Raw genomic sequence first — 20,268 nt, 5'->3', positions numbered from 1 at the left:
TTCCAGCCAAGAAACAAACTAAAAACAGAGAGGTGATCCACAGCCAAAGAATTATTTTCAAACTGTAGTAAGAAGGAACTGTACTCAAAATAGTCAACACCAATAATAACACAAAATAAAATATACACACACACATTAAAACGACACCCCCCCCCCGCAAAAAAAATGACCCTTCTTACACCCCCCAAAAAGCCTGCTCCTCAAGCTATTTTCATTATTGGCCATTTTCAGTAAGAAATTTCCTAAAAGTCAGCTGTCTGTGACAGTGGAGTGTTTATTTCTGGGTCCTTCTCATGGCCTGCTGGAGAATTTTACTAAATTATAGTTCAGTAGCTGGACAGAGTTCCATGTACAGTTGTCGAACTGCCTGTGGTATTGGTCGAGATTGGGTCAGTAGTTTTTGGTCGCCTTGTGTGTTTGGAGCCTGAGTTCACTGTCTCGTGGTTCTCAGTGCTTACGGACTAATGAGCTGTGGCATCACTGTGAAGCTGTGATCATGCACCCAGGTAACAAGTCACAGCTGAACATCTGGGGAGACAGTCACGTACTATTTTATCCAAACTTGACAACTTTTCAGTAAACATTTAACCTGGAGTGCACAAAAACGTCTGTTTCTGTTCCATAACTGACTTTAGCATTTCTTAATTTTGCCTGTGGAGTGAATAGTTCGGTCAAGTGATGTGGCAAAACATGAAACATTTGAAAACAGACCCATCTCAAAGTATTCTAAAGAATCAAGGTCCTGATAAAACCGATGGCTTCATGTTTCTCATTCTAAAACTTTACAATAGTTGGTTACCATAAAAATACATAAACATAGCTCAATGGAAATATATTGAGCACATTTACAAACACGAGGGTATTGAAGAAAAACGAGGGAACTTCACACAAAGTTGTATAAATTGTTAAAAATGACAAGGTGACCGCGCACTAAAATATGTATGTTTCAAGGGAGAAATAGCAGACGCCAATGGTAATTTTTCTGAAGTAAATGATGAACACAGAACAAATATCAGAGAGAAAAGAACAGCTCTTTAGGATATCAGCAGGTGCTTTCAAAAGCGAATTTAAGAATAAATACCTTTAAAAAGGGGATTCACCTTCCTTTTTTACTTCTTATGTGTCAGCCACATACCTGTACCAATATTCAAAAAGCCAATGCTCCACCGGTTCCTACACCGTCGAGTTAAAACTGTTGAGAGGCTTTTATCTTTGTACTCAGTAAGAATATGGTGAAATGAGATCATTTGGTTTCATACTTTAATTTTGCATCTTAACCTTCATTACACACTGTGAAACAGAAGAGCACCATTTCATTGTAGTCTGCCTGTTGACACATATTATTTTTGACCCTATTTTTTCACTGTACCCTAAAATAGCATTACGTGGTATGTCACTGGTTCCTGCCATTTCCAATATGTACAGCACTACCATATGCATTTCACTGTTTATGTACCTACTCCCCTTTGCTAGATTGTGAGCTTTTTAAAGACAGAAAGTATGTCTTATCGCTCTCCCAGTCTTTATCATAGTGCATGGCATGTAGTAGGTATTCTATAAATATTCCCTTAAAAATGTTCTATATATTCCTGCAATTCAACATATCTACCATGTTTTAAATTCAGAGTATTCTCTTCTGAGTCCTATTTCAGACTTGCCTTTTATTTTAAAATCAGGCAAACAGGCACTCCAAACTTGTTTCTCTGTGTTAAGCTAACATCGGCATTTAAAAAAATAATATGCCACTATGATTTTCACTAAACTAGGGAAGGTTATTTTGGAGCTGCTGGGACTTTAGATATTTGAAGTAGTAATTACTTCCTCCACAAATGTTACCTTTTACAGTCAAATACTGCTTTCCTGTAGCAGTTCAACTTTTTACTTAACGGAAAATGTCTTTTATTTACAATTCACCATACCATACTATTATACATAGTAATTCTCCTTTTATTTGTTTTGGTAGCACTGTAAAGTTGATGAAGCATTATCATAATAACGATAGTAGCTTACATTTATTCAGTATTTATTTTGTGCCAAGTGTTTAAGTCTCTTACATGAGCTTGAGCTATGTCAATTAATACCCACGTAAAATTTATGATTTGTGTGATTTTATATATCTCTATCTCTCTATCTATGTATCTAGTCTTAGGTAATTTTCCGACTAGTAAGCAGTGTGGTCAGAATAATAATTCAGGGAGAACCAACTCCAGATTTTTCATTCTTCGTTCTTTAAAGATCCGATTATCCAGCAACAAAATTTGGTACCATATATTGCGTAATTCTAGAACCATGACCCGTTTTAGTGAAGTACTTGTGTTACCATTATAAAGCAAGCAACATATGTGAGATTGTACTTAATTAAATGCTACCAAGTTACTGCAGCCAAGACTCTAAGAGTATTTTTTTCCATATTGAATGGATAAGATATCAACTCTTACCTTATGATCATCAGCATTTCAATTAAAACTGACTGTTATCACTCACAACTTACCGTAGACTTGGGTTTGGTTCCAGAACTGGCCACTGGGGTGGAAGATGGTAGGTCACTGGATTCGGTGTGAGAAGACAAATTCGTTTGCGCCTGATTCACTGAAATGGCGTCTGCTCCACTTTCAGATCCTGACTCCAGATCCTATCAGAAAAACGTATTGATATGAAAGGCACGTACATGCTCTCTGCATGCCTTTTTCCCTGCCACCCACATCTTTCCACCTTCTCCTTTTCCCAACACACACTGAAGATGCTAAAGAGTTGCTGACAATATGGGTGCATGGGTGGCTCGGTCAGTTAAGTGTCCGACTCCGGCTCAGGTCATGATGTCACGGTTTGTGAGTTCGAGCCCCTCATCGGGCTCTGTGCTGACAATTCGGAGCCTGGAGCCTGCTTCAGATTATGTGCCTCCCTCTCTTTCTCTGTCCCTCCCCTGCTCTCACTCTGTCTCAGTCTCAATCAAAAATAAATAACATTAAAAGAAATTCTAGAAAAAGTTAGTGACAACTGACACTGACATGTCACCCATAACCATGCACTATTTCGTAATAACAACTGTACTCTTCAGAGGGTCTGATTTTAGACAGAAAATACTGGTAATTCTTTGGTAATTAAACAGCTCATTGAAAATTGGAATGGGCGGTAGTGGGAGCTAGCTGGGGCACTGCAGTTAAGTCAGGAGGTAGAAGCCCATAGATACCCCTTCCTCTCTATATGATCATGAGTAACTCACTTCGCATCCCTTATGCGACAGGGTCACTGTGAGTGTCAAATGAAAACACAGTTCTCATTTCTCCTCACCTCACCCTCTTCTACACGCCCATCAGACCTCCATGGTGACACCTACCACAATGGCTTGAAATCATTTAGCTCAAGTGTCTATCTACCTAATAAACTATGAGCTATATGAGGGGTAGGAATTAGGTTTTGACATGTGTGATTCAATTCTCTCACTTGGAAATGGATGTTAATAGAGTTCTGGTTCAAGATGGTGACATAGGAAGACTCTGATATCACCTCCTCCATGGAACACACCAAATTCGACCTATTAATAGAACAGTTCCTCGTGAAGAAAAACTGCAGATTGACTGAACAGCTACTGAACAACCAAAGGCAGAGAGAATGGCAAGAGAACAGCAAGAGAGATGGATGGTAACCAAGAGAACCCCACCGCAACACTGCAATCTGCAGTGGGGAGGGATAGCACTGAGGAACCAGGAACAGATCCCTCCGTCTTTGGGCACAGAAAAAAAAAAAAAAACATTGTTTAAAAGAGCAACTGGCACAGAAAAGAGACTTCACCAGAAGTCTGCCAAGCTGCAGAGGAATTATGAGAAACCTCTCCAGGTCAGAGGGACCGGAGAATGGCCTGGTTTATATTTCCACTCCACCTTAAAAGCCTAGACAGGAGCAGGGTCCAGACACCATAACAGGCAGGCCCAGTCATCTCAGGGAGCTTGTAACTTCAGCAAGCTCAGGGTCCACAAGCCCATGCTAGCCCTAGTCATGTAGACACAGAAAAGAGAAGTCAAGGTTTAAAAGGGCTGAGGCGCTTCGGAAATGCTCTCTCTCCTTCAACCTTAAAAGCCCAGGCCATAGCAGGATTTGCCTGCTGTGAAGAGGTTTGGAAACCATAAATGGAGGGTCCTGATGCCTCAGAAGGCAGGTCTTGATGCCATAACTGATGAATCCAGTCATCACAGGGAGTTTGCCACCTCAGTGAGCCCAGGGTCCACAAGCCCACAAGCCCAGTTACCCTGTAGTGTTGGGGCACAGAAAATAGGCCAGGGTTTTGTAGAGGTTTTGTTATTTAATTTTTTTGACTGTTTATTTCCTTTTGAGAGACAGAGAGAGACAGAGCACAAACGGGCGAGGGGCAGAGAGGGTCACAGACCTGAAGCAGGCTCCAGGCTCTGAGCTGTCAGCACAGAGCCCGATGCGGGACCTGAACTCATGAACCTTGAGATCATGACCTGAGCTGAAGTCGGACGCTTAATTGACTAAGCCACCCAGGCGCCCTATTTCTTTATTTTTAAAATGTTTATTTATTTTGGAGAGAGAGAGAGAGAGAGAGAGACAGAGAGAGTGAGCAAGTGGGGGAGGGGCAGAGAGAGAGGGAGACACAGAATCCCAAGCAGGCTCTAGTCTCTGAGCTGTCAGCACAGAACCTGACGAGGGACTTGAACTCACAAACCATGAGATCACCTGAGGTGAAGTCAGATGCTTAATGAACTGAGCCACCTAGGTATCCCTAAATTTTTACTTTTTAATTAAATGTATATATGGTTTTTTTGTTGATGTTGTTTGTTTTTTTACTTTTTAAAATGTGTCTTGTTGGGCGCCTAGGTGGCTCAGTCAGTTAAGCGTCTGACTTCAGCTCAGGTCATGATTTCACAGTTTGCAGGCACTGACAGTTCAGAGCCTGGAGCCTGCTGCTGATTCTGTGTCCCCCTCTCTCTCTGCCCCTTCCCGGCTCATGCTCTGTCTCTCTCTCAAAAATAAGTAAACACTAAAAAAATTGTCTTGTCTTGTTTTAATTTTTTTCTTTTTGATTTTGTTCTTTTTTTTTTCTTTTTTCTTTTCTTTTTTCCTTTTCTGTTCTATTTTCTTACTTTCTTTCATTATTGTTTTTCTTATTCTTTCTGCAAAGGCCACGATTTAAAAAAAAATTACTACCATATACAGTCATAGCTCCAGCCAGCCAGCAAAAGTCACTAAGCCCACGGTCTGCATAGGGGACACCATACGCAAGACAACTCCCTGAACTTGAGAAGTAGCTGTTTCATCTAATCCGTAGAAACAAACACAGGAAGTCAAGCAAATGGGGAGCTAGAGGAATATGCTCCACAAGAAAGAAGAAAAACCCTCAAAAAATAACTAAATGAAACAGAGATAAGAAACATGCCTGATAAAGTATTTAAAGTAATGATCATAAAGATGCCCACTGGACTAAAAAAAAAAAAAAGAACGGAAGAGCTCAGTAAGAGCTTCAAAAAAGAGAAAGAAAATATTAAAAGGTGAAGAAATAGAAGAAAAGAAAAGGTGAAGAATACAATAACTGAAATAAAAAAAAAACATACTAAAGGGAATCAACAGTACATGAGAGGATGCAGACAAATGTATCAGTGATCTAGAAGAAAGGATAATGGAAAGCAAACAAGCTTTGATGAAGGAACAGCAAAAAGAGAAAAAAAAATGTTTTAAACAATGAGGATAGATTAAGAGATCTTGGACAACACCAAGTGAACAAAGATTCTCATTATAGGGATCCCTGAAGAAGAGAGAGAGAAAGGTGCAGAAAACTTTTCTGAAGAAATAATAACTGAATATTTCCTTACACTTGGAGGGAAATAGACATCTAAGTCCAAGAAGCACAGAGAGTTCCAAACAAGATGAACCCAAGGAATTCCACACTATGGCACATAGTAATAAAATGTCAAAGGTTAAAGATAAAGAGAGTATCTTAAAACTATCCAGAGAGAAACAGAAAGTTACCTACAAGGAAAAACCTGTAAGGCTATCAACTACTTTTTCAGCAGAAACTTTGTAAGTCAGAAGGGAGTGACATACACGATATTTCAAAGTGTTTAAGCAGAAAAAAAAGCCCTATAAAAAAGAATATTCTATTTGACAAGGTTATCATTCAGATCTTAAGGAGAGATAAAGGGTTTTCCAGACAAACAAAAGATAAAGGAATTTAACACCGCTATACCAGCCTTACAAGAAATGTTAAAGGGACTTCTTTAAGTGGAAAAGAAGTGGCTATAATTAGACATAAGGAAAATATGAATAAAAAATAATAAATAAAATATGGCAACATATATGTAAAACGTGGAAAAGGGAGTAAAAAGTAATGAGAAAGGGAAAAAGAAAAAGCAAGATTTTCCTCCTTTCCTTCCTTGTGTTTGAACTTACATGACCATCAAATGAATATGAACTGCTATCAACTCAGAATGTTATATATGAACCTCATGGAAACCACAGACCCAAAACCTATGATAGATAAACAAAAAATAAAGAAAGCCAAACAAAACACTATAGATATTCATCAATCACAAAGAAAGCAAGAAAATAAGGAACAAAAAAGAACTACAAAAATGACCAATAGGCATTGCCAAATTGCCAAAAAAATGGCAATAGGCATATGCCTATCAATAATTACCTCAAATGAAAATGGCCTAAATACTTTAATCAAAAGATACAGAATGACAGAATTGATAAAACAACAACAACAACAAAAACCAAGACCCATCTATATGCTGTCTACAAGAAATTTACCTCACCTAAAGACATATATATATAGTATGAAAGCGAAAGGGATGGAAAAACATTCACTATGCAAATGGAAGTGGAAAAAACAGTTAGGTAGCAATACTTGTACCAGACAAAATAGACTTTAAGTGACTGTAACAGGATAAAGGAGGACATTACATAATGATAAATGGATCAGTTCAACAAGAAGATATAACACTTGTGAATATCTACACACCTAACCTGGAGCACCTAAATACGAAAAACAAATATGAATGGACATAAAGAGAGAAATTTATGGTAATACAATAATACTAGGGTACTTAAGACTCTACTTATATCAATGGATAGACAATACAGATAAAATCAATAAAGAAACAATGTCTTTGAATGACATACTGGATCAGATGGACATAACAGAATATTCCATCCAAAAACAACAAAATATATAGTATTTTCAAGTGCACATGAAACATTGTCCATAATGAATCCACATATTAGGCCATAAAACAGGATAAGAATATTGAAATCAAACAACACATCTTTTCTTACCACAATGGTATGAAAATAGAAGTAAATCACAAGAAAAATACTGGAAAAAACACAAACACATGAAGACTAAACAAGATGATACTAAACAACCAATAGATCAATGAAGCAAACAAAGAAGAAATTAAAAAAACACATGGAGACAAATGAATATGAAAGCACAGTGGTCCAAAATCTCTGGGACACAGCAAAAGCAGTTCCAAAAAGGAAGTATAAAGCAATACAGGTCTACCTCAAGAAATCAGAAAAAAATCAAACAAACAATCTTAGTTTACAGCTAAAGAACTAGAATAAGAATAAACAAAGCCCAAGATGAGTAGAAGAAAAATAAAGATCAGAGCAGGAATAAATGACATAGAGCCAAAAAAAAAAAAAAAAAAAAAGAGAGAGAGAGAGAGAGAGAGAAAGAAAGAAAAGAAAAAAAAAGAAAGAAAAAGTCAATGAAAACAAGACCAGGTTCTTTGAAAACATAAAATTAAACCCTTAATGATATTCATTAAGAAAAAAGAAGGACCCAAATAAATAAAGTGAAAAATGAGAAAGGAGAAATAACAACTGACACCTCAGAAATACAAAGGAGTACTAAGAAAATACTACGAAAAATTACATGCCAACAAACTGGGCAACAGAAGAAATGGATAAATTCCTAGAAACATACAATCTTCCAAAACAAGTAATGAATTGTTTTACAAGTAATAAAATTGAACTGACAATAAAAAAAAAAAAAAACTACCAAAAAATAAAGGTCTAGTTTCAGATAGATTCACAAGGGAATTCTATCAGACATTTAAGGAAGGTTTAATACCTATTCTCCTCAAACTATTCCAAAAATATAGAAGAGGAAGAAAAGCTTCCAAATGCATTCTACAAGGTGGGCATTACTCTGATACCAAAACCAGACAAAGACACCACAAAAAAGGAAAACTACAGGCCAATATTCTTGATGAACATAGATGCGAAAATTTTCAACAAAATATTAGCAAATCACATACAACAATGCATTAAAAAGATCATTCATCATGATCAAGTGGGATTTATTCCTGGAATGCAAAGGTGATTGGCTCAATATTCACAAATCAAACAACATCATACACCACAACAAACCAAAGATAAAAATCATTTGATCTTCTCAATAGATGCAGAAAAAGCATTTGACAAGATTCAACATCCATTCATGATAAAAACTCAAAACAAAATGGGGTTAGAAGTAACATACTTCAACATAATAAAGGACATATATGAAAACCTAAAGCTTACACCATCCTCAATGGTGAAAAACCGAGAGCTCTTCCTCTAAGATCAGGATAAGATAAGAATGTCCACTCTCACAACTTTTATTTAAAATAGTACTGTAAGTCCTAGCACAGCATTCATATTGGTAAAGAAGTTAAACTGTTACTATTTGCAGATTACATGATACTAGAAATAGCCCTAAAAACTCCACCAAATAACTACTAGAAGTATAAATAACTGCAATAAAGTGGCAGGAAAAAAATTTAATACACAAAATTGGCAGCATTTCTATAAACTAACAACAAAATAGCAGAAAGAGAAATTTAAAAAAAACAACACCATTTACAACTGCACCAAAAAGAATAAAATAGCTAGGAATAAACTTAACCAAAGAAGTGAAAGATCTGTATTCTTAAAACATAAAACACTGATGAAAGAAATTAAATGTGACACAAATAAATGAAAATATATTGTTTTTATTGGTTGGAAGAATTAATATTGTCAAAATGTCCACATTATCCATAGCAATCTACACATTAAATGCAATTTCTATCAAAATAACAACAACATTCTTCACAAAACCAGAACAAGTAATACTAAAATTTGTATGGAATCACAAAAGACTCCAAAGAGCCAAAGCAATCCTGATAAAGAAAAACAAAACTGGAGGTATTACAACCCCAGATTTCAACTACAAATCTGTAGTAATCAAAACAGTGGAGTACTGGCACAGAATAGACACACATATCAATAGAACAGAATAGAGAGCACAGAAATAAAGTCACATTTATATGGTCAATTAATCTATGACAAAGGAGGCAAGAACATACACAATGGGGAAGACAGCCTTTCAATAAATGGTGCTGGGAAAAATGACAGCTACGTGTAAAAGAATGACACTAGATCACGTTCTAACACCATACAAAAAAATAAACTCAAAATGGATTAAAGGCCTAAATGTAAAACCTGAAACCACAAAAAAAGAGAACATAGGCAGTAATTTCTCTAACATCAGCCATAGCAACACTTTTCTAGATATGTCTTTTAAGGCAAGGTAACCAAAGCAAAAAATAAACCACTGAGACCGTATCAAAATAAAAAGCTTTTGCACAGTAAAAGAAATCATCAACAAAACAAAAAGACAACTGACTGAATGGGGTAATATATTTGCAAATTATATATCCAATAATATACAAAATATATAAAGAGCTTATACAACTCAACACCAAAAAAGCAATTTGATTAAAAAATGGGCAGAGGACCTAAATAGATATTTTTCTAAAGATGTAAATGTGGTCAATAGAAACATGAAAAGATGTTAAACATCACTAATCATCAGGGAAACATAAATCAAACTCACAATGAGATATCACTACGTATCTGTTAGAATGGCTAAAATCAAGAAGACAAGGAACAAAGAGTGTTGGCAAACAAGTGGAGAAAAAGGACCCCTCGTACACTGTTGGGGAGAACGCAAACTGGTACAACCACGGTGGAAAAGAGTATGGAGGCTCTTTAAAAAATTAAAATATAAATATCATGTGATCTAGTAACTCTACTATTGGGTATTTAATCTAGGGAAAATGAAAACAAGAACTCATGTATCCACCCCTATGTTTATTGCAACACTATTTACAATAGAATAGCCAAGACATGGAAGCAACATAGGTGTCCATCAACAGATGAATGGTGTGTGTATATATGTATGTGTGTGTGTGTGTGTGTGTGTGTGTATCTATATATCTATATGTGTGTGTATATGTATGTAATGGAATACTATGTGTGTGTGTATGTATATATACATATATATATTTTTATACTTATATTTATATTTATATTTATATTTATATTTATATTTATATTTATATTTATATTTATATTTATATTTATATAATGGAATACTACATGGCCATAAAAAGGATGAGATCATTCCATTTGAGTAACATGGATGGACTTAGAGGGTACTGAAATAAGCCAGACTGAGAAAGACAAATACAGTATGATTCCACACATAAATGGAATCTAATACAAGCGAGTGAACAAAAACAGAATCAGAATTATAAATACAGAAAACAAACTAATGGTTGCTAGAAGGAAGAGGGGAGAGGAGTTGAACAAAGGGTAAAGAGGAGAGGGAAATACAGGCCTTCCACTTACGGAATGAGTTAAGTCATGGGAATAAAAAGCAGGATATAAGGAATACAGTCAATAATATTATAATAGCAATGTAATAGGACAGATGCTATCTATGCTTGTGGTGAACATAACATAATATCTAAGCCTGTCAAATCACTAAGTTATATACCTGAAACTAACATAACTGTGCATCAACTATAGTCAAATTAAAAAAAAAGGAAATGGGTATAATAATAGCATTCACTCATAGAGTTTCACAAGGGTTAAACAAGATATATGCAAAGTACATGTAACTGGCACATAATAATTTTCATTAAATGTTTGCCTTTACTATAAATACTGTTATTATTAGTATCATGATATCTTCCTGAAACTAGTACACAGTATGTATATAAGACATGTCTGCTGAGTAGATGCATTTACTTGGCAACTTCATCAAAGGCAGTACATTAATCCATCAAATGCTCTATTTTTGTTATAAGGTAGCCTCAGAGCATAGAGGAAAATTGAGGGTGAGGGGAATGTAAATGGGAAGAAGCAGAGGAAAATTGAGGGTGAGGGGAATGTAAATGGGAAGAAGCAGAGGTATACATCACTCTACAATTTTAACCTGAGAGAATATGAGTGAAACACCTCTGTGCCTACTCTTTACAACTCAACTTTCTCATGGCCCACATGGCTGCATACCATCTACACTACATTTATACTTTCTGGCCTTGTGTTCTATTATTCTCTTGTTTCTTGGTATTTTGCAGCCATACTGGTTGCTTCCCAGTTCTTCTAAAACACCAAATTGGTTTCTACAGTAGGGACTATGTCCTTCTTGTCTCTTGACTCAGAGTTTCCTTTTGTTGGCCCGTTCTTGTCAAATCAGGTCTCAGCTTGAATATTTATTGACATTTCAAGCTAAAGTAGTTTCCTTCCTTCAACCTCCACAGTATATAATTCTCTATTTCATAATCAATTACCTTGCTTATTTATTACAAACCAACTGTATCCATCTATCATCCTATTTATCTACCCATCAGTTGTTCGGTCCATCCAACCATCCATCCATCCATTCATCCATCATCCATCCATCCACTCTCAACTCATCCCTTTTTCTAATATTATCTGCTTCCCTCTATGAGAATCTACATATCACAAAAGCAGAGACTTCACTGCTCTTGTTCACTGATATATCACCAGATCTTAGAATAGTGCCTGTCATGTAAAATTCTCATTAAATATTGTTTTAAGAAAGAATAGGTAGACTCAAAAATATTAATATCTCTTTCTTATTCCTCACAATGAAAGTAATTTTTGTAGTTTTTGTTATGAAATTATAAATCACTAGTAGAACTTAAAGGGTCCAAATGAGGAAATAGAGAGGAGTTGGTAAAAGGGTAAAAACTTTCAGGTATAAGATGAATACGGTCTGAGGATCTAATGTAAAATATGGTGACTATGGGTGATAAGACTACATTAAAAAATAATAATTGAAATTTGCTAAGAGAATAGAACTAAAATGTTCTCACAACAACAACAAAACCCAAAGGATAAATATGTGAGGTGATAGATGTGTGAGTTAACTGGATGATGGGAATCTTTTCACATACATACAAATATCAAATCACCACAATGTACATTTTAAGTACTTTACAGTTTTATTTACCAATTATACCTTAATAAAGCTGAAAGTAAAAGAAAATGAAGAAACAAGACTGAAATATAAATGGAATATCTAAACAGAGCAATAACTAAGGAAACTGAAGTAGTTATAAAAAATTTTCCAACAATGGAAAGGCCAAGACCGGATAGTTTCACTGATGAATTCTACCAAACATTTAAAAAAGAATTAATGTCAGTCCTTTCAAAACTCTTCCAAAAAATTGAGAGAAGGGATTACTCCCAAACTCATTTTACAAAGCCAGAATTACCCTATTACCAGAGCCAGATAAAGACACTACAAAACAAAATGAAACAAAAACCAAAAAAATAAGCTATAGGCCAATATCCTTGATATAGATGCAAAAATTTTCAACAGAACTCTAGCAAACAGAATTCAAGAGCACATTAAAAGCACATTACATGATGTCCAAATGGTATTTATCCATGGGATGCAAGTATGTTCAATACACACAAGTCAACAAGTGTGATGTACCACAATAACAGAATAAAAGATAAAAATCATATGATCATCGCAATAGATGAAGAAAAAGTATTTGACAAAAATCAACAGTCTCTCATAATAAAAGCTCTCAACAAACTGTGCATGAAGGAATGTATATGAATATGATAAATGCCATGCATGACAAACCTACAACTAACATCATATTCTATGATGAAAAAATGAAAACTTTTCCTCTAAAATCAGCACCATGACAAAGGCGTCCACTCCCATCACCCCTCTTCAATATAGTACTGGAAGTTCTAGCCAGAGTGAGCGAGTGAGCAGGCAGGCAAATAAATAAATAAATAAATGTATGTCATCCTAATTGGAAGCAAAATTGTCTCTGTTTCAGATGACATGATATTGTATACTATATACAGAAAACCCTAACAACTCACCAAAAAACTGTAAGAATTAAAAATAATCAGTAAAGTTACAGGATAGAAATGAAAATACAAAATCAATATCAGCATATAAAAATTAATTGCATTTCTATACAATAACAGCAAACTATTTGAAAGAGAAATAAAACAATGCCATCTATAATAGCACAAACATAATAAAATGTTTAGTAATATATTTAACTAATAAGGTGAAATACCTCTACTGTGAAAACTAAAAGACACTGATGAAAGTGACTAAAGAATACACAAGTAAATCAAAAGCCATCCTGTGTATGTGGATCAGAAAAATTAATAAATTGCAAAAATGTTCCTACTACCTAAAATGATTTACAGATTCAATGTAATTCCAATCAAAATTTCAACGGCCTTTTTTACAGGAACAGAAAAAAATAGTCTTAAAATTCACATGGAACTACAAAAGACCCCCAAGATCCACAGCAATCTTGAAAAAGAAGAATAAAAGTGTAGTGATCAAAACAGCATGGCACTGGGGCACCTGGGTGGCTTAGGCGGTTAAGCGTCCGACTTCGGCTCAGGTCATGATCTCGCGGTCCGTGGGTTCGAGCCCCGCGTCGGGCTCTGTGCTGACCGCTCAGAGCCTGGAGCCTGTTTCAGATTCTGTGTCTCCCTCTCTCTGACCCTCCCCCGTTCATGCTCTGTCTCTCTCTGTCTCAAAAATAAATAAACGTTAAAAACAAAACAAAACAAAACAAAACAGCATGGCACTAGCACAAAACAGACACATAGATCAATGGAACAGAATAGGGACCAGAAGTAAGTCCATGAAGTTTTCTCAAAAAATTAAAAACAGAACCACCATATTATCCAGCAATCCCCCTTCTGGGTATATATCTGAAGGAAATGAAATCAGCGTCTTAAAAAGATACCTGTACTCCAATGTTCACTGCTGCATTATTCACAATGGGAAAGACATGGAAACAACCTAAGTATACTCTGACAGATAAATGGATAAATAAAATGTGGCATATGTGTATATGTATGTATATATATATGTAATTTATGTACATATGTATATATGCATATATGTATGTGTGTGTATGTATGTGTATGTGTGTGTGTATATATATATGTATATGTATATTGAGAGAGAAAAAGAGAGAGAGAAAAGCAGGGGATCCTATCATTTGTGATAACATAGATGGGCTCTGAGGGTATTATGCTAAGTGAAATAAGTCAGACAGAGAAAAGAAAATATGGTGTGATCTTACTTTTACAGAATCTAAAACAATGCAAATGCCTACAAACAGTAGAATGGTGGTTGACCTGGGCTGGGGGTGGAGGAAATGAGGCATTCATGATTAGTGATTAAGTGGTGATAAACTTTCAGGGCACCTGAGTGGCTTAGTCAGTTGAGCGTCAACTTTGGTTCAGGTTGTGATCTCGAGGTTGCTGGGTTCAAGCCCCACGTCCGGCTCTGTGCTGACAGCCTGGAGCCTGGGGCCTACTTCAGATTCTGTTTCCCAATCTCTCTGCCCCTCTCCTGCTCATGCTCTGTCTCTCTCTCTCTCTCTCTTAAAAATTAATAAACATTAAAAAATCTAAAAAAAAGAAGACACAAACTTTCAGTTATAAGGTGAATAAGTTATGGGATCTAATATAAAGCATGGTGACTATAGTTAAGAATACTGTATTATATACTTGAAAGTTGTCAAGATTAAATTTAAAAGTTCTCAACACACATACGCCCATCCACAAAATAATTATGTGAGGTTATGGGTGTGTTCATTAATCTTGCAGCCATAATTTTGCAATATATATGTATACTGAATCATAATATTGTACACCTTAAACTTACACAGTGTTGTATGTCACTTATATTTCAATAAGGCTGAAAAAGAGATAAGAGAAAAAAGAGAAACAGTATAAAAGACATACACAACTAGAGGGTATTATGCTGAGCGAAATTAGAGAAAGACAAATGTCATATGACTTCACTCGTATGAGGAATTTAAGACACAAAACAGATGAACATAAGGGAAGGGAAGCAAAAACAATATAAAAACAAGGAGGGGGACAAAACGTAAGAGACTCTTAAATACAGAGAACAAAAAGAGCGTTGCTGAAGGGGTTGTGGGAGGGGGGATGGGTTAAATGGATAAGGGGCATTGAGGAATCTACTCCTGAAATCATTGTTGCGCTATATGCTAACTAGGAGGTAAATTTAAAAATAAATAAATTTTAAAAAATGAGATGTGAAAAAATGAAAAAAAGACCTACACAACAATAATGAAACTTCAAGGTAATACTTTAAATATGTGTGTGTATGTGTGTGTGTGCCTGTGTGTGTGTGTGTGTGTGTGTGTGTAAAAACACCCACCTCTAACAAAATTTCTCATGCCCTGAGTGATTTCAAATTAAAGGCTGTTTGTTTGTTTGTTTGTTTATTTTGCATGAAAAATACAAATATTTTACCAGAAGAGAAATATGATTCACTAAAATTTCAAACTGAATCAACATCAAATTGACAGTCATAAATAGCAGGTAACTTATAAACATCAAGTGCATAGTCATAAGTAGCAGGTAATTTATAAGCCATTTATGTTTGACCTTTATAGTTGGCGGAACTCCTTTTGCCTTCCTGTTTATAATTTGATTAGGTGATTAACAGGGTAACCTCTTGCCTTTTTAACAACACAACAGTTCTGAGGCAAACTGAAAAATATTTTAAAAATCTATCATTTATTGTGTTTTTACCTTCTAAAGACAGTACTGTACAGCCATTACCTGCTTCAACATTCACTAGCCCTACTTGACAGACAATGTAGTTAAGTCTTAAGGGAAGTAATTTGAGCAAATTCACACTATGCACCAGGGCTGACATTAAAACTCACATTTGTCAGACCCCAGAGTTCGACCCCTTTAAGTAGCTACTGTGACGTTCTGCTGGGGGCGCTTAAAATACAACTACAGAAGTGATTTAAGGAGGGTCACAAATACGTAGTTTAGCACAAATCCTTATTATTTTGTTTCCTCTCTATTCACTATGAGATATAACACATCGGCTCTCAGAATGTCTCATGTCCATTCCTTCTTTTCTTTTTCCACTGCCACCATACCCAAACTAAGTGGCTTCAAGCCCTGAATTAGCATTACTACGGCCACCTAATAATTGTGTTGTGACTCTGCTTTGTGTAATTCATCTTCCACATCATCTTCCTACTAGGCTCCATTCATCACTGTTACTCCATGCTTCAACTGTGCCAGACAACGGGAATATAAAAATCTTGGAATAGTTCCCATTGTGGGAATATAGTCTGATGTGCTATAGTAGAGGTGTATACACAGTACAATTGTGGTGTAAAGAAGTGAGTAGCTAGTGATCCATTGGATATACAGATCTGGAGCCAGCAAAAAGGGGCTCACTGGTGACCCTCACTATGAAGGAAGTCATGGAAGCCATGGTAACTTCCAGGGAGAATATTCTGTCAGACATAGAAAGAACTGAGCCTAAAATCTGGAGATAAGATTTAAGGGGCAAATACAGGGAGAGGAGCCACTGAAATATATGAAAAGTAACTGCTGGGGGTATAGAAGGAAAGGAAAGAGAGGAGCCAGAAGCCAAGGGAGCTGTGAAATCCAGGGAGGAGAGGATACTCAATTGTTTCAAATGCTACAGCTAAAGACTGAGAGGTTAATACTGGATTTTTCAGACATGAGATGAGTTGCGGAGAAATGATAGAGCAGTGGACAAGAATTAAATCAAGGAATATATACTAGATGAAAAGGAGAATAAATCTTGGCTCACAAGGGAGGACATGGGAGGAAAAGAGAGAAGAAAAGGAGTACCTACAGGTATTTACAGTTGTGAGGCTGCAAAGTTCCTGTCAATGGTCCATTTTCTCTGCCAAGAGGAACACGAGGATGTTTGCTAAGAGAAAGGTGTAAGGGTAGGTCAGGGTTTGGGGAGCATAGTAAAATTTTTGAATAGCTGCCTTGGATTATGGGAAAAGAACCAGGAAGACAAAAAAAAATGCTATAGAACCATGTTGGAGGTTCAGCTAAAGGTAGTGAAGTGACCCTGACTTATATGTTTTTTAAGCTTCTCTGTGGCAGAGAAGAAATACTCCAAGATATTATCAATAGTTCCTTGTTTACACATTAACTTGAACACAATTAGCAACTTAATATTCAGAATACCTTGTTACTGGGAAAAAAAAATTCCTTGACTGTCAGACAAGGAGGTTCTGGTTCTGGAAATGGTGAACAATTGTGAGTGAACGATATGCCTCTTGGGAAGGGTTATAATACAGAAGAATGAGCATATATAAAGATTGATTGTCAGTAAACACTACTGCCTTCTCCATCCTCCACTCACACTGATCCCATGAGATGGGCCATCATTTATCAGCTCTAAGAGACTGGCACACAGTGAGTACTTGGACAAAATCAAGTTTTTGGACTCTAGAGGAGAAAACCAGATCCTAGGCTGCGGTGAACCACCAAGATATAGTCAATTTGCAAGTCTCTATTATCAAGGCAACCTTAAATCTTTATTTATATTCTTATCGTAGTGATTTTTCATCTTCAATCTATTATTCAATCAATAGACTCCAGTCTATTAGTTTTTACACCCTTTATCATAGGTAGAAAACTCACTCTAGTATTTTCTCATAAGTAATCTCAAACTGAGGTCACGGTTTGATTGTAGTCTTGTCTTTCCTCTTAAACTGTAAATACACAGTGGAGTGTAAGGGTGTGAAAGAGGGAGGTTCTCCTCTGAATCTGGGACAGTGATACTTGCTGGATGATCAAGGTCATAATCATGCTGTTATAATCCCCTTATTCCCTGGTGCAATTATCAAAAGAAATGGAAAGTGCCTGTGGAAAAAATTTTGATGATGAGAGACTTTTAAAATTAGCTTTAAATACCAAGGAACAGAAATAAAGAACAAGGGATGACCTAGAAAAATATAAAGACCAAAAAGATGTTTTTGTCTCTGAGGGCTGCAGGCTATGTCTTATTCATCTTTAGCCCAGTGCCTGGTGTGAGTACATGGGAGAAGGAAAGAGAATAACACAGTATAAATACGTGCTCTGTGCCAGATCTGTGCAATACATCTTAATATATGTTCTCTCATTTACTCCTTCCAACTAGCCATTAGATAGAAAATAATATTGCTTTTTTTTTTTTACATGAACCTAAAGTTGAGAAATCACATAGTTTTCTTATATTCTTAGATATTCAGTTGTGGAGCTGGTATTTGAATGCAGGTCTGTAAATCCCAAAGTTCATAAGGTTTCTATTGTATTAATTTGCCTATTCCAAGTATTTACTGAGCTGAAAACTTAGAAATGGATCTCAATTTATAGAATCAACCATCCTCAGCAATGGTGGTTGTGTTCCAGGAGACAGTGCATGCAATATAAAATCTGGTTTATACTTTAAATGGAGGCTGAAGATGTAGATGTAGGCAAATCCTAAAATTATCACCTGAATTTGTCCCTGTTTGTGTTTTGCCTTTACCACTGAACAAAGATACATGTCTACCAGGTAAGAGCTGCCTTTCTTTCTGAGATGGAGACAATAATACGGAGATGGGTTGGTTTTTTTCCCCTAAATACATGGGGATTGAGGAAAGTTCAGTATAGATGGAGAGTATAGGGGAGAAATTAAAAAAGACAGGGAGATACTAACAATTCCCATCAGACAACTTCTAAAGAGAAAATGTATTCTATGGCAAAGAAGTACTAAGAAATGCCTCTTGTTGAAAAATATGGTTATTTCTATTTTTATTTTTTAAATTTATTTTAAGAAAGAGAGAGGAAACTGGGGGAGGGGCAAAGGGAGAGAGAGGAAGAAGGAGGGAGAGAGAATCCCTAGCAGGTTTCACACCGCCAGCATGGATCCCGATGCGGGGCTCAAACTCATGAACCATGAGATCATGACCTGAGCTGACATCAGAGGCTTAACTGACTGAGCCACCCAGGCACCCTGGGTTATTTCTGTTTTTAAAAATGATAGAAATGAGTATAAAGATTCTACACACTTTTCATATGTAAAAAAGATTAAAACACCCCTTCTTGTTGGTCTTCAGGTTACTTTGATATTAGTTTTTCCATTGGGATCCTGTCCTACTAAAGTATGTGCAAGACACTATAGCAGCACCAGAGAAGGGGTAATTGATTCTTTCTGGAAAGACAGAAGAAGCTTAGGGCAATATTTCACTGTAAAGAAAATTTGAGATGAATACTAAAGGGTAAGAAATGATTATCCAGAAGATCACAGACAAAAACGAAAATTTCATTCTACTGGCTTTAAGTTGAAGTATCTAATTTATTTCCCTCTCTCCTTCCTTCCCCTTCCTTCATTCCTTCATTGCTTCCTCTCCCTCTCTATGTCAATCTTTCATCTATCATTTGCTTAAGCTATAGGATTCCCAATATGGTCAGCTAGAGAACGCAGTGTGGTGTAGCGGTTAAATGGCATGGCTTGAGATGAAGATTCGCTGGGTACGTACTCTAGCTTTGACGCATATAATTACTGACTTCTCTATCTTTCACTCATTTGAAAAATGTGAGGAATGAATGTGCTAATATGCATAAATCATTTAAAATCATACCTAGCATATACCAAGGTTAGTTATCATTTTAATTTGTTCATTTACTTTGAAATATTCTGCCCCATCGTCAGAGTTAAGTCTTGAATCACTTCAGAATCAATGATAGAGCTATACTAATTAGAGAATTTGATGCAGAATAGTTCTATTTTGGTAGCTGCTCCAATTTATGTATAGGATTTTACACCCTTTTGATCTTAGGTAAATATATCATCTCTTGACTTAATGTATTGATTATCGCATAGCAAAAGTAACAGATTAATTGAAAAGGGATTCATGGCTTAATTATAAGCAAATCTACCATCACATTTGCTAGATCTGTACAAACTAAGCCATTTAATATAGAGTAAATATGTAAAGTGCATACTCAGTCCTGGAATCTGCCTTTCAAATTTTATTTTGAATGTCAGAATCTCAGAGGAGTGTCTGTCTTATAAGAAATTAATGCAGTGTAGAATGAAACTCTCACCTCTGT

General features: G+C 36.0%; 1 protein-coding gene across 32 annotated transcripts in view; it reads right to left on the bottom strand.

Moving 5' to 3' along the window:
* Positions 1–20,268, bottom strand: part of DLC1 (DLC1 Rho GTPase activating protein) — a 560,457-nt gene that overhangs the window by 301,183 nt on the left and 239,006 nt on the right. For all 32 annotated transcript variants that reach the window (XM_042983066.1, XM_042983079.1, XM_042983071.1 and 29 more), the window contains one exon: positions 2,492–2,632. In XM_042983066.1, the coding sequence (XP_042839000.1) occupies positions 2,492–2,632 (141 nt within the window). The remainder of the gene's footprint in view (positions 1–2,491; positions 2,633–20,268) is intronic.

Source organism: Panthera tigris, chromosome B1, assembly GCF_018350195.1.
Source record: "Panthera tigris isolate Pti1 chromosome B1, P.tigris_Pti1_mat1.1, whole genome shotgun sequence".
In the NCBI taxonomy this organism is placed as follows: domain Eukaryota; kingdom Metazoa; phylum Chordata; class Mammalia; order Carnivora; family Felidae; genus Panthera; species Panthera tigris.
This window is presented reverse-complemented; position numbering and strand designations above follow the sequence as displayed.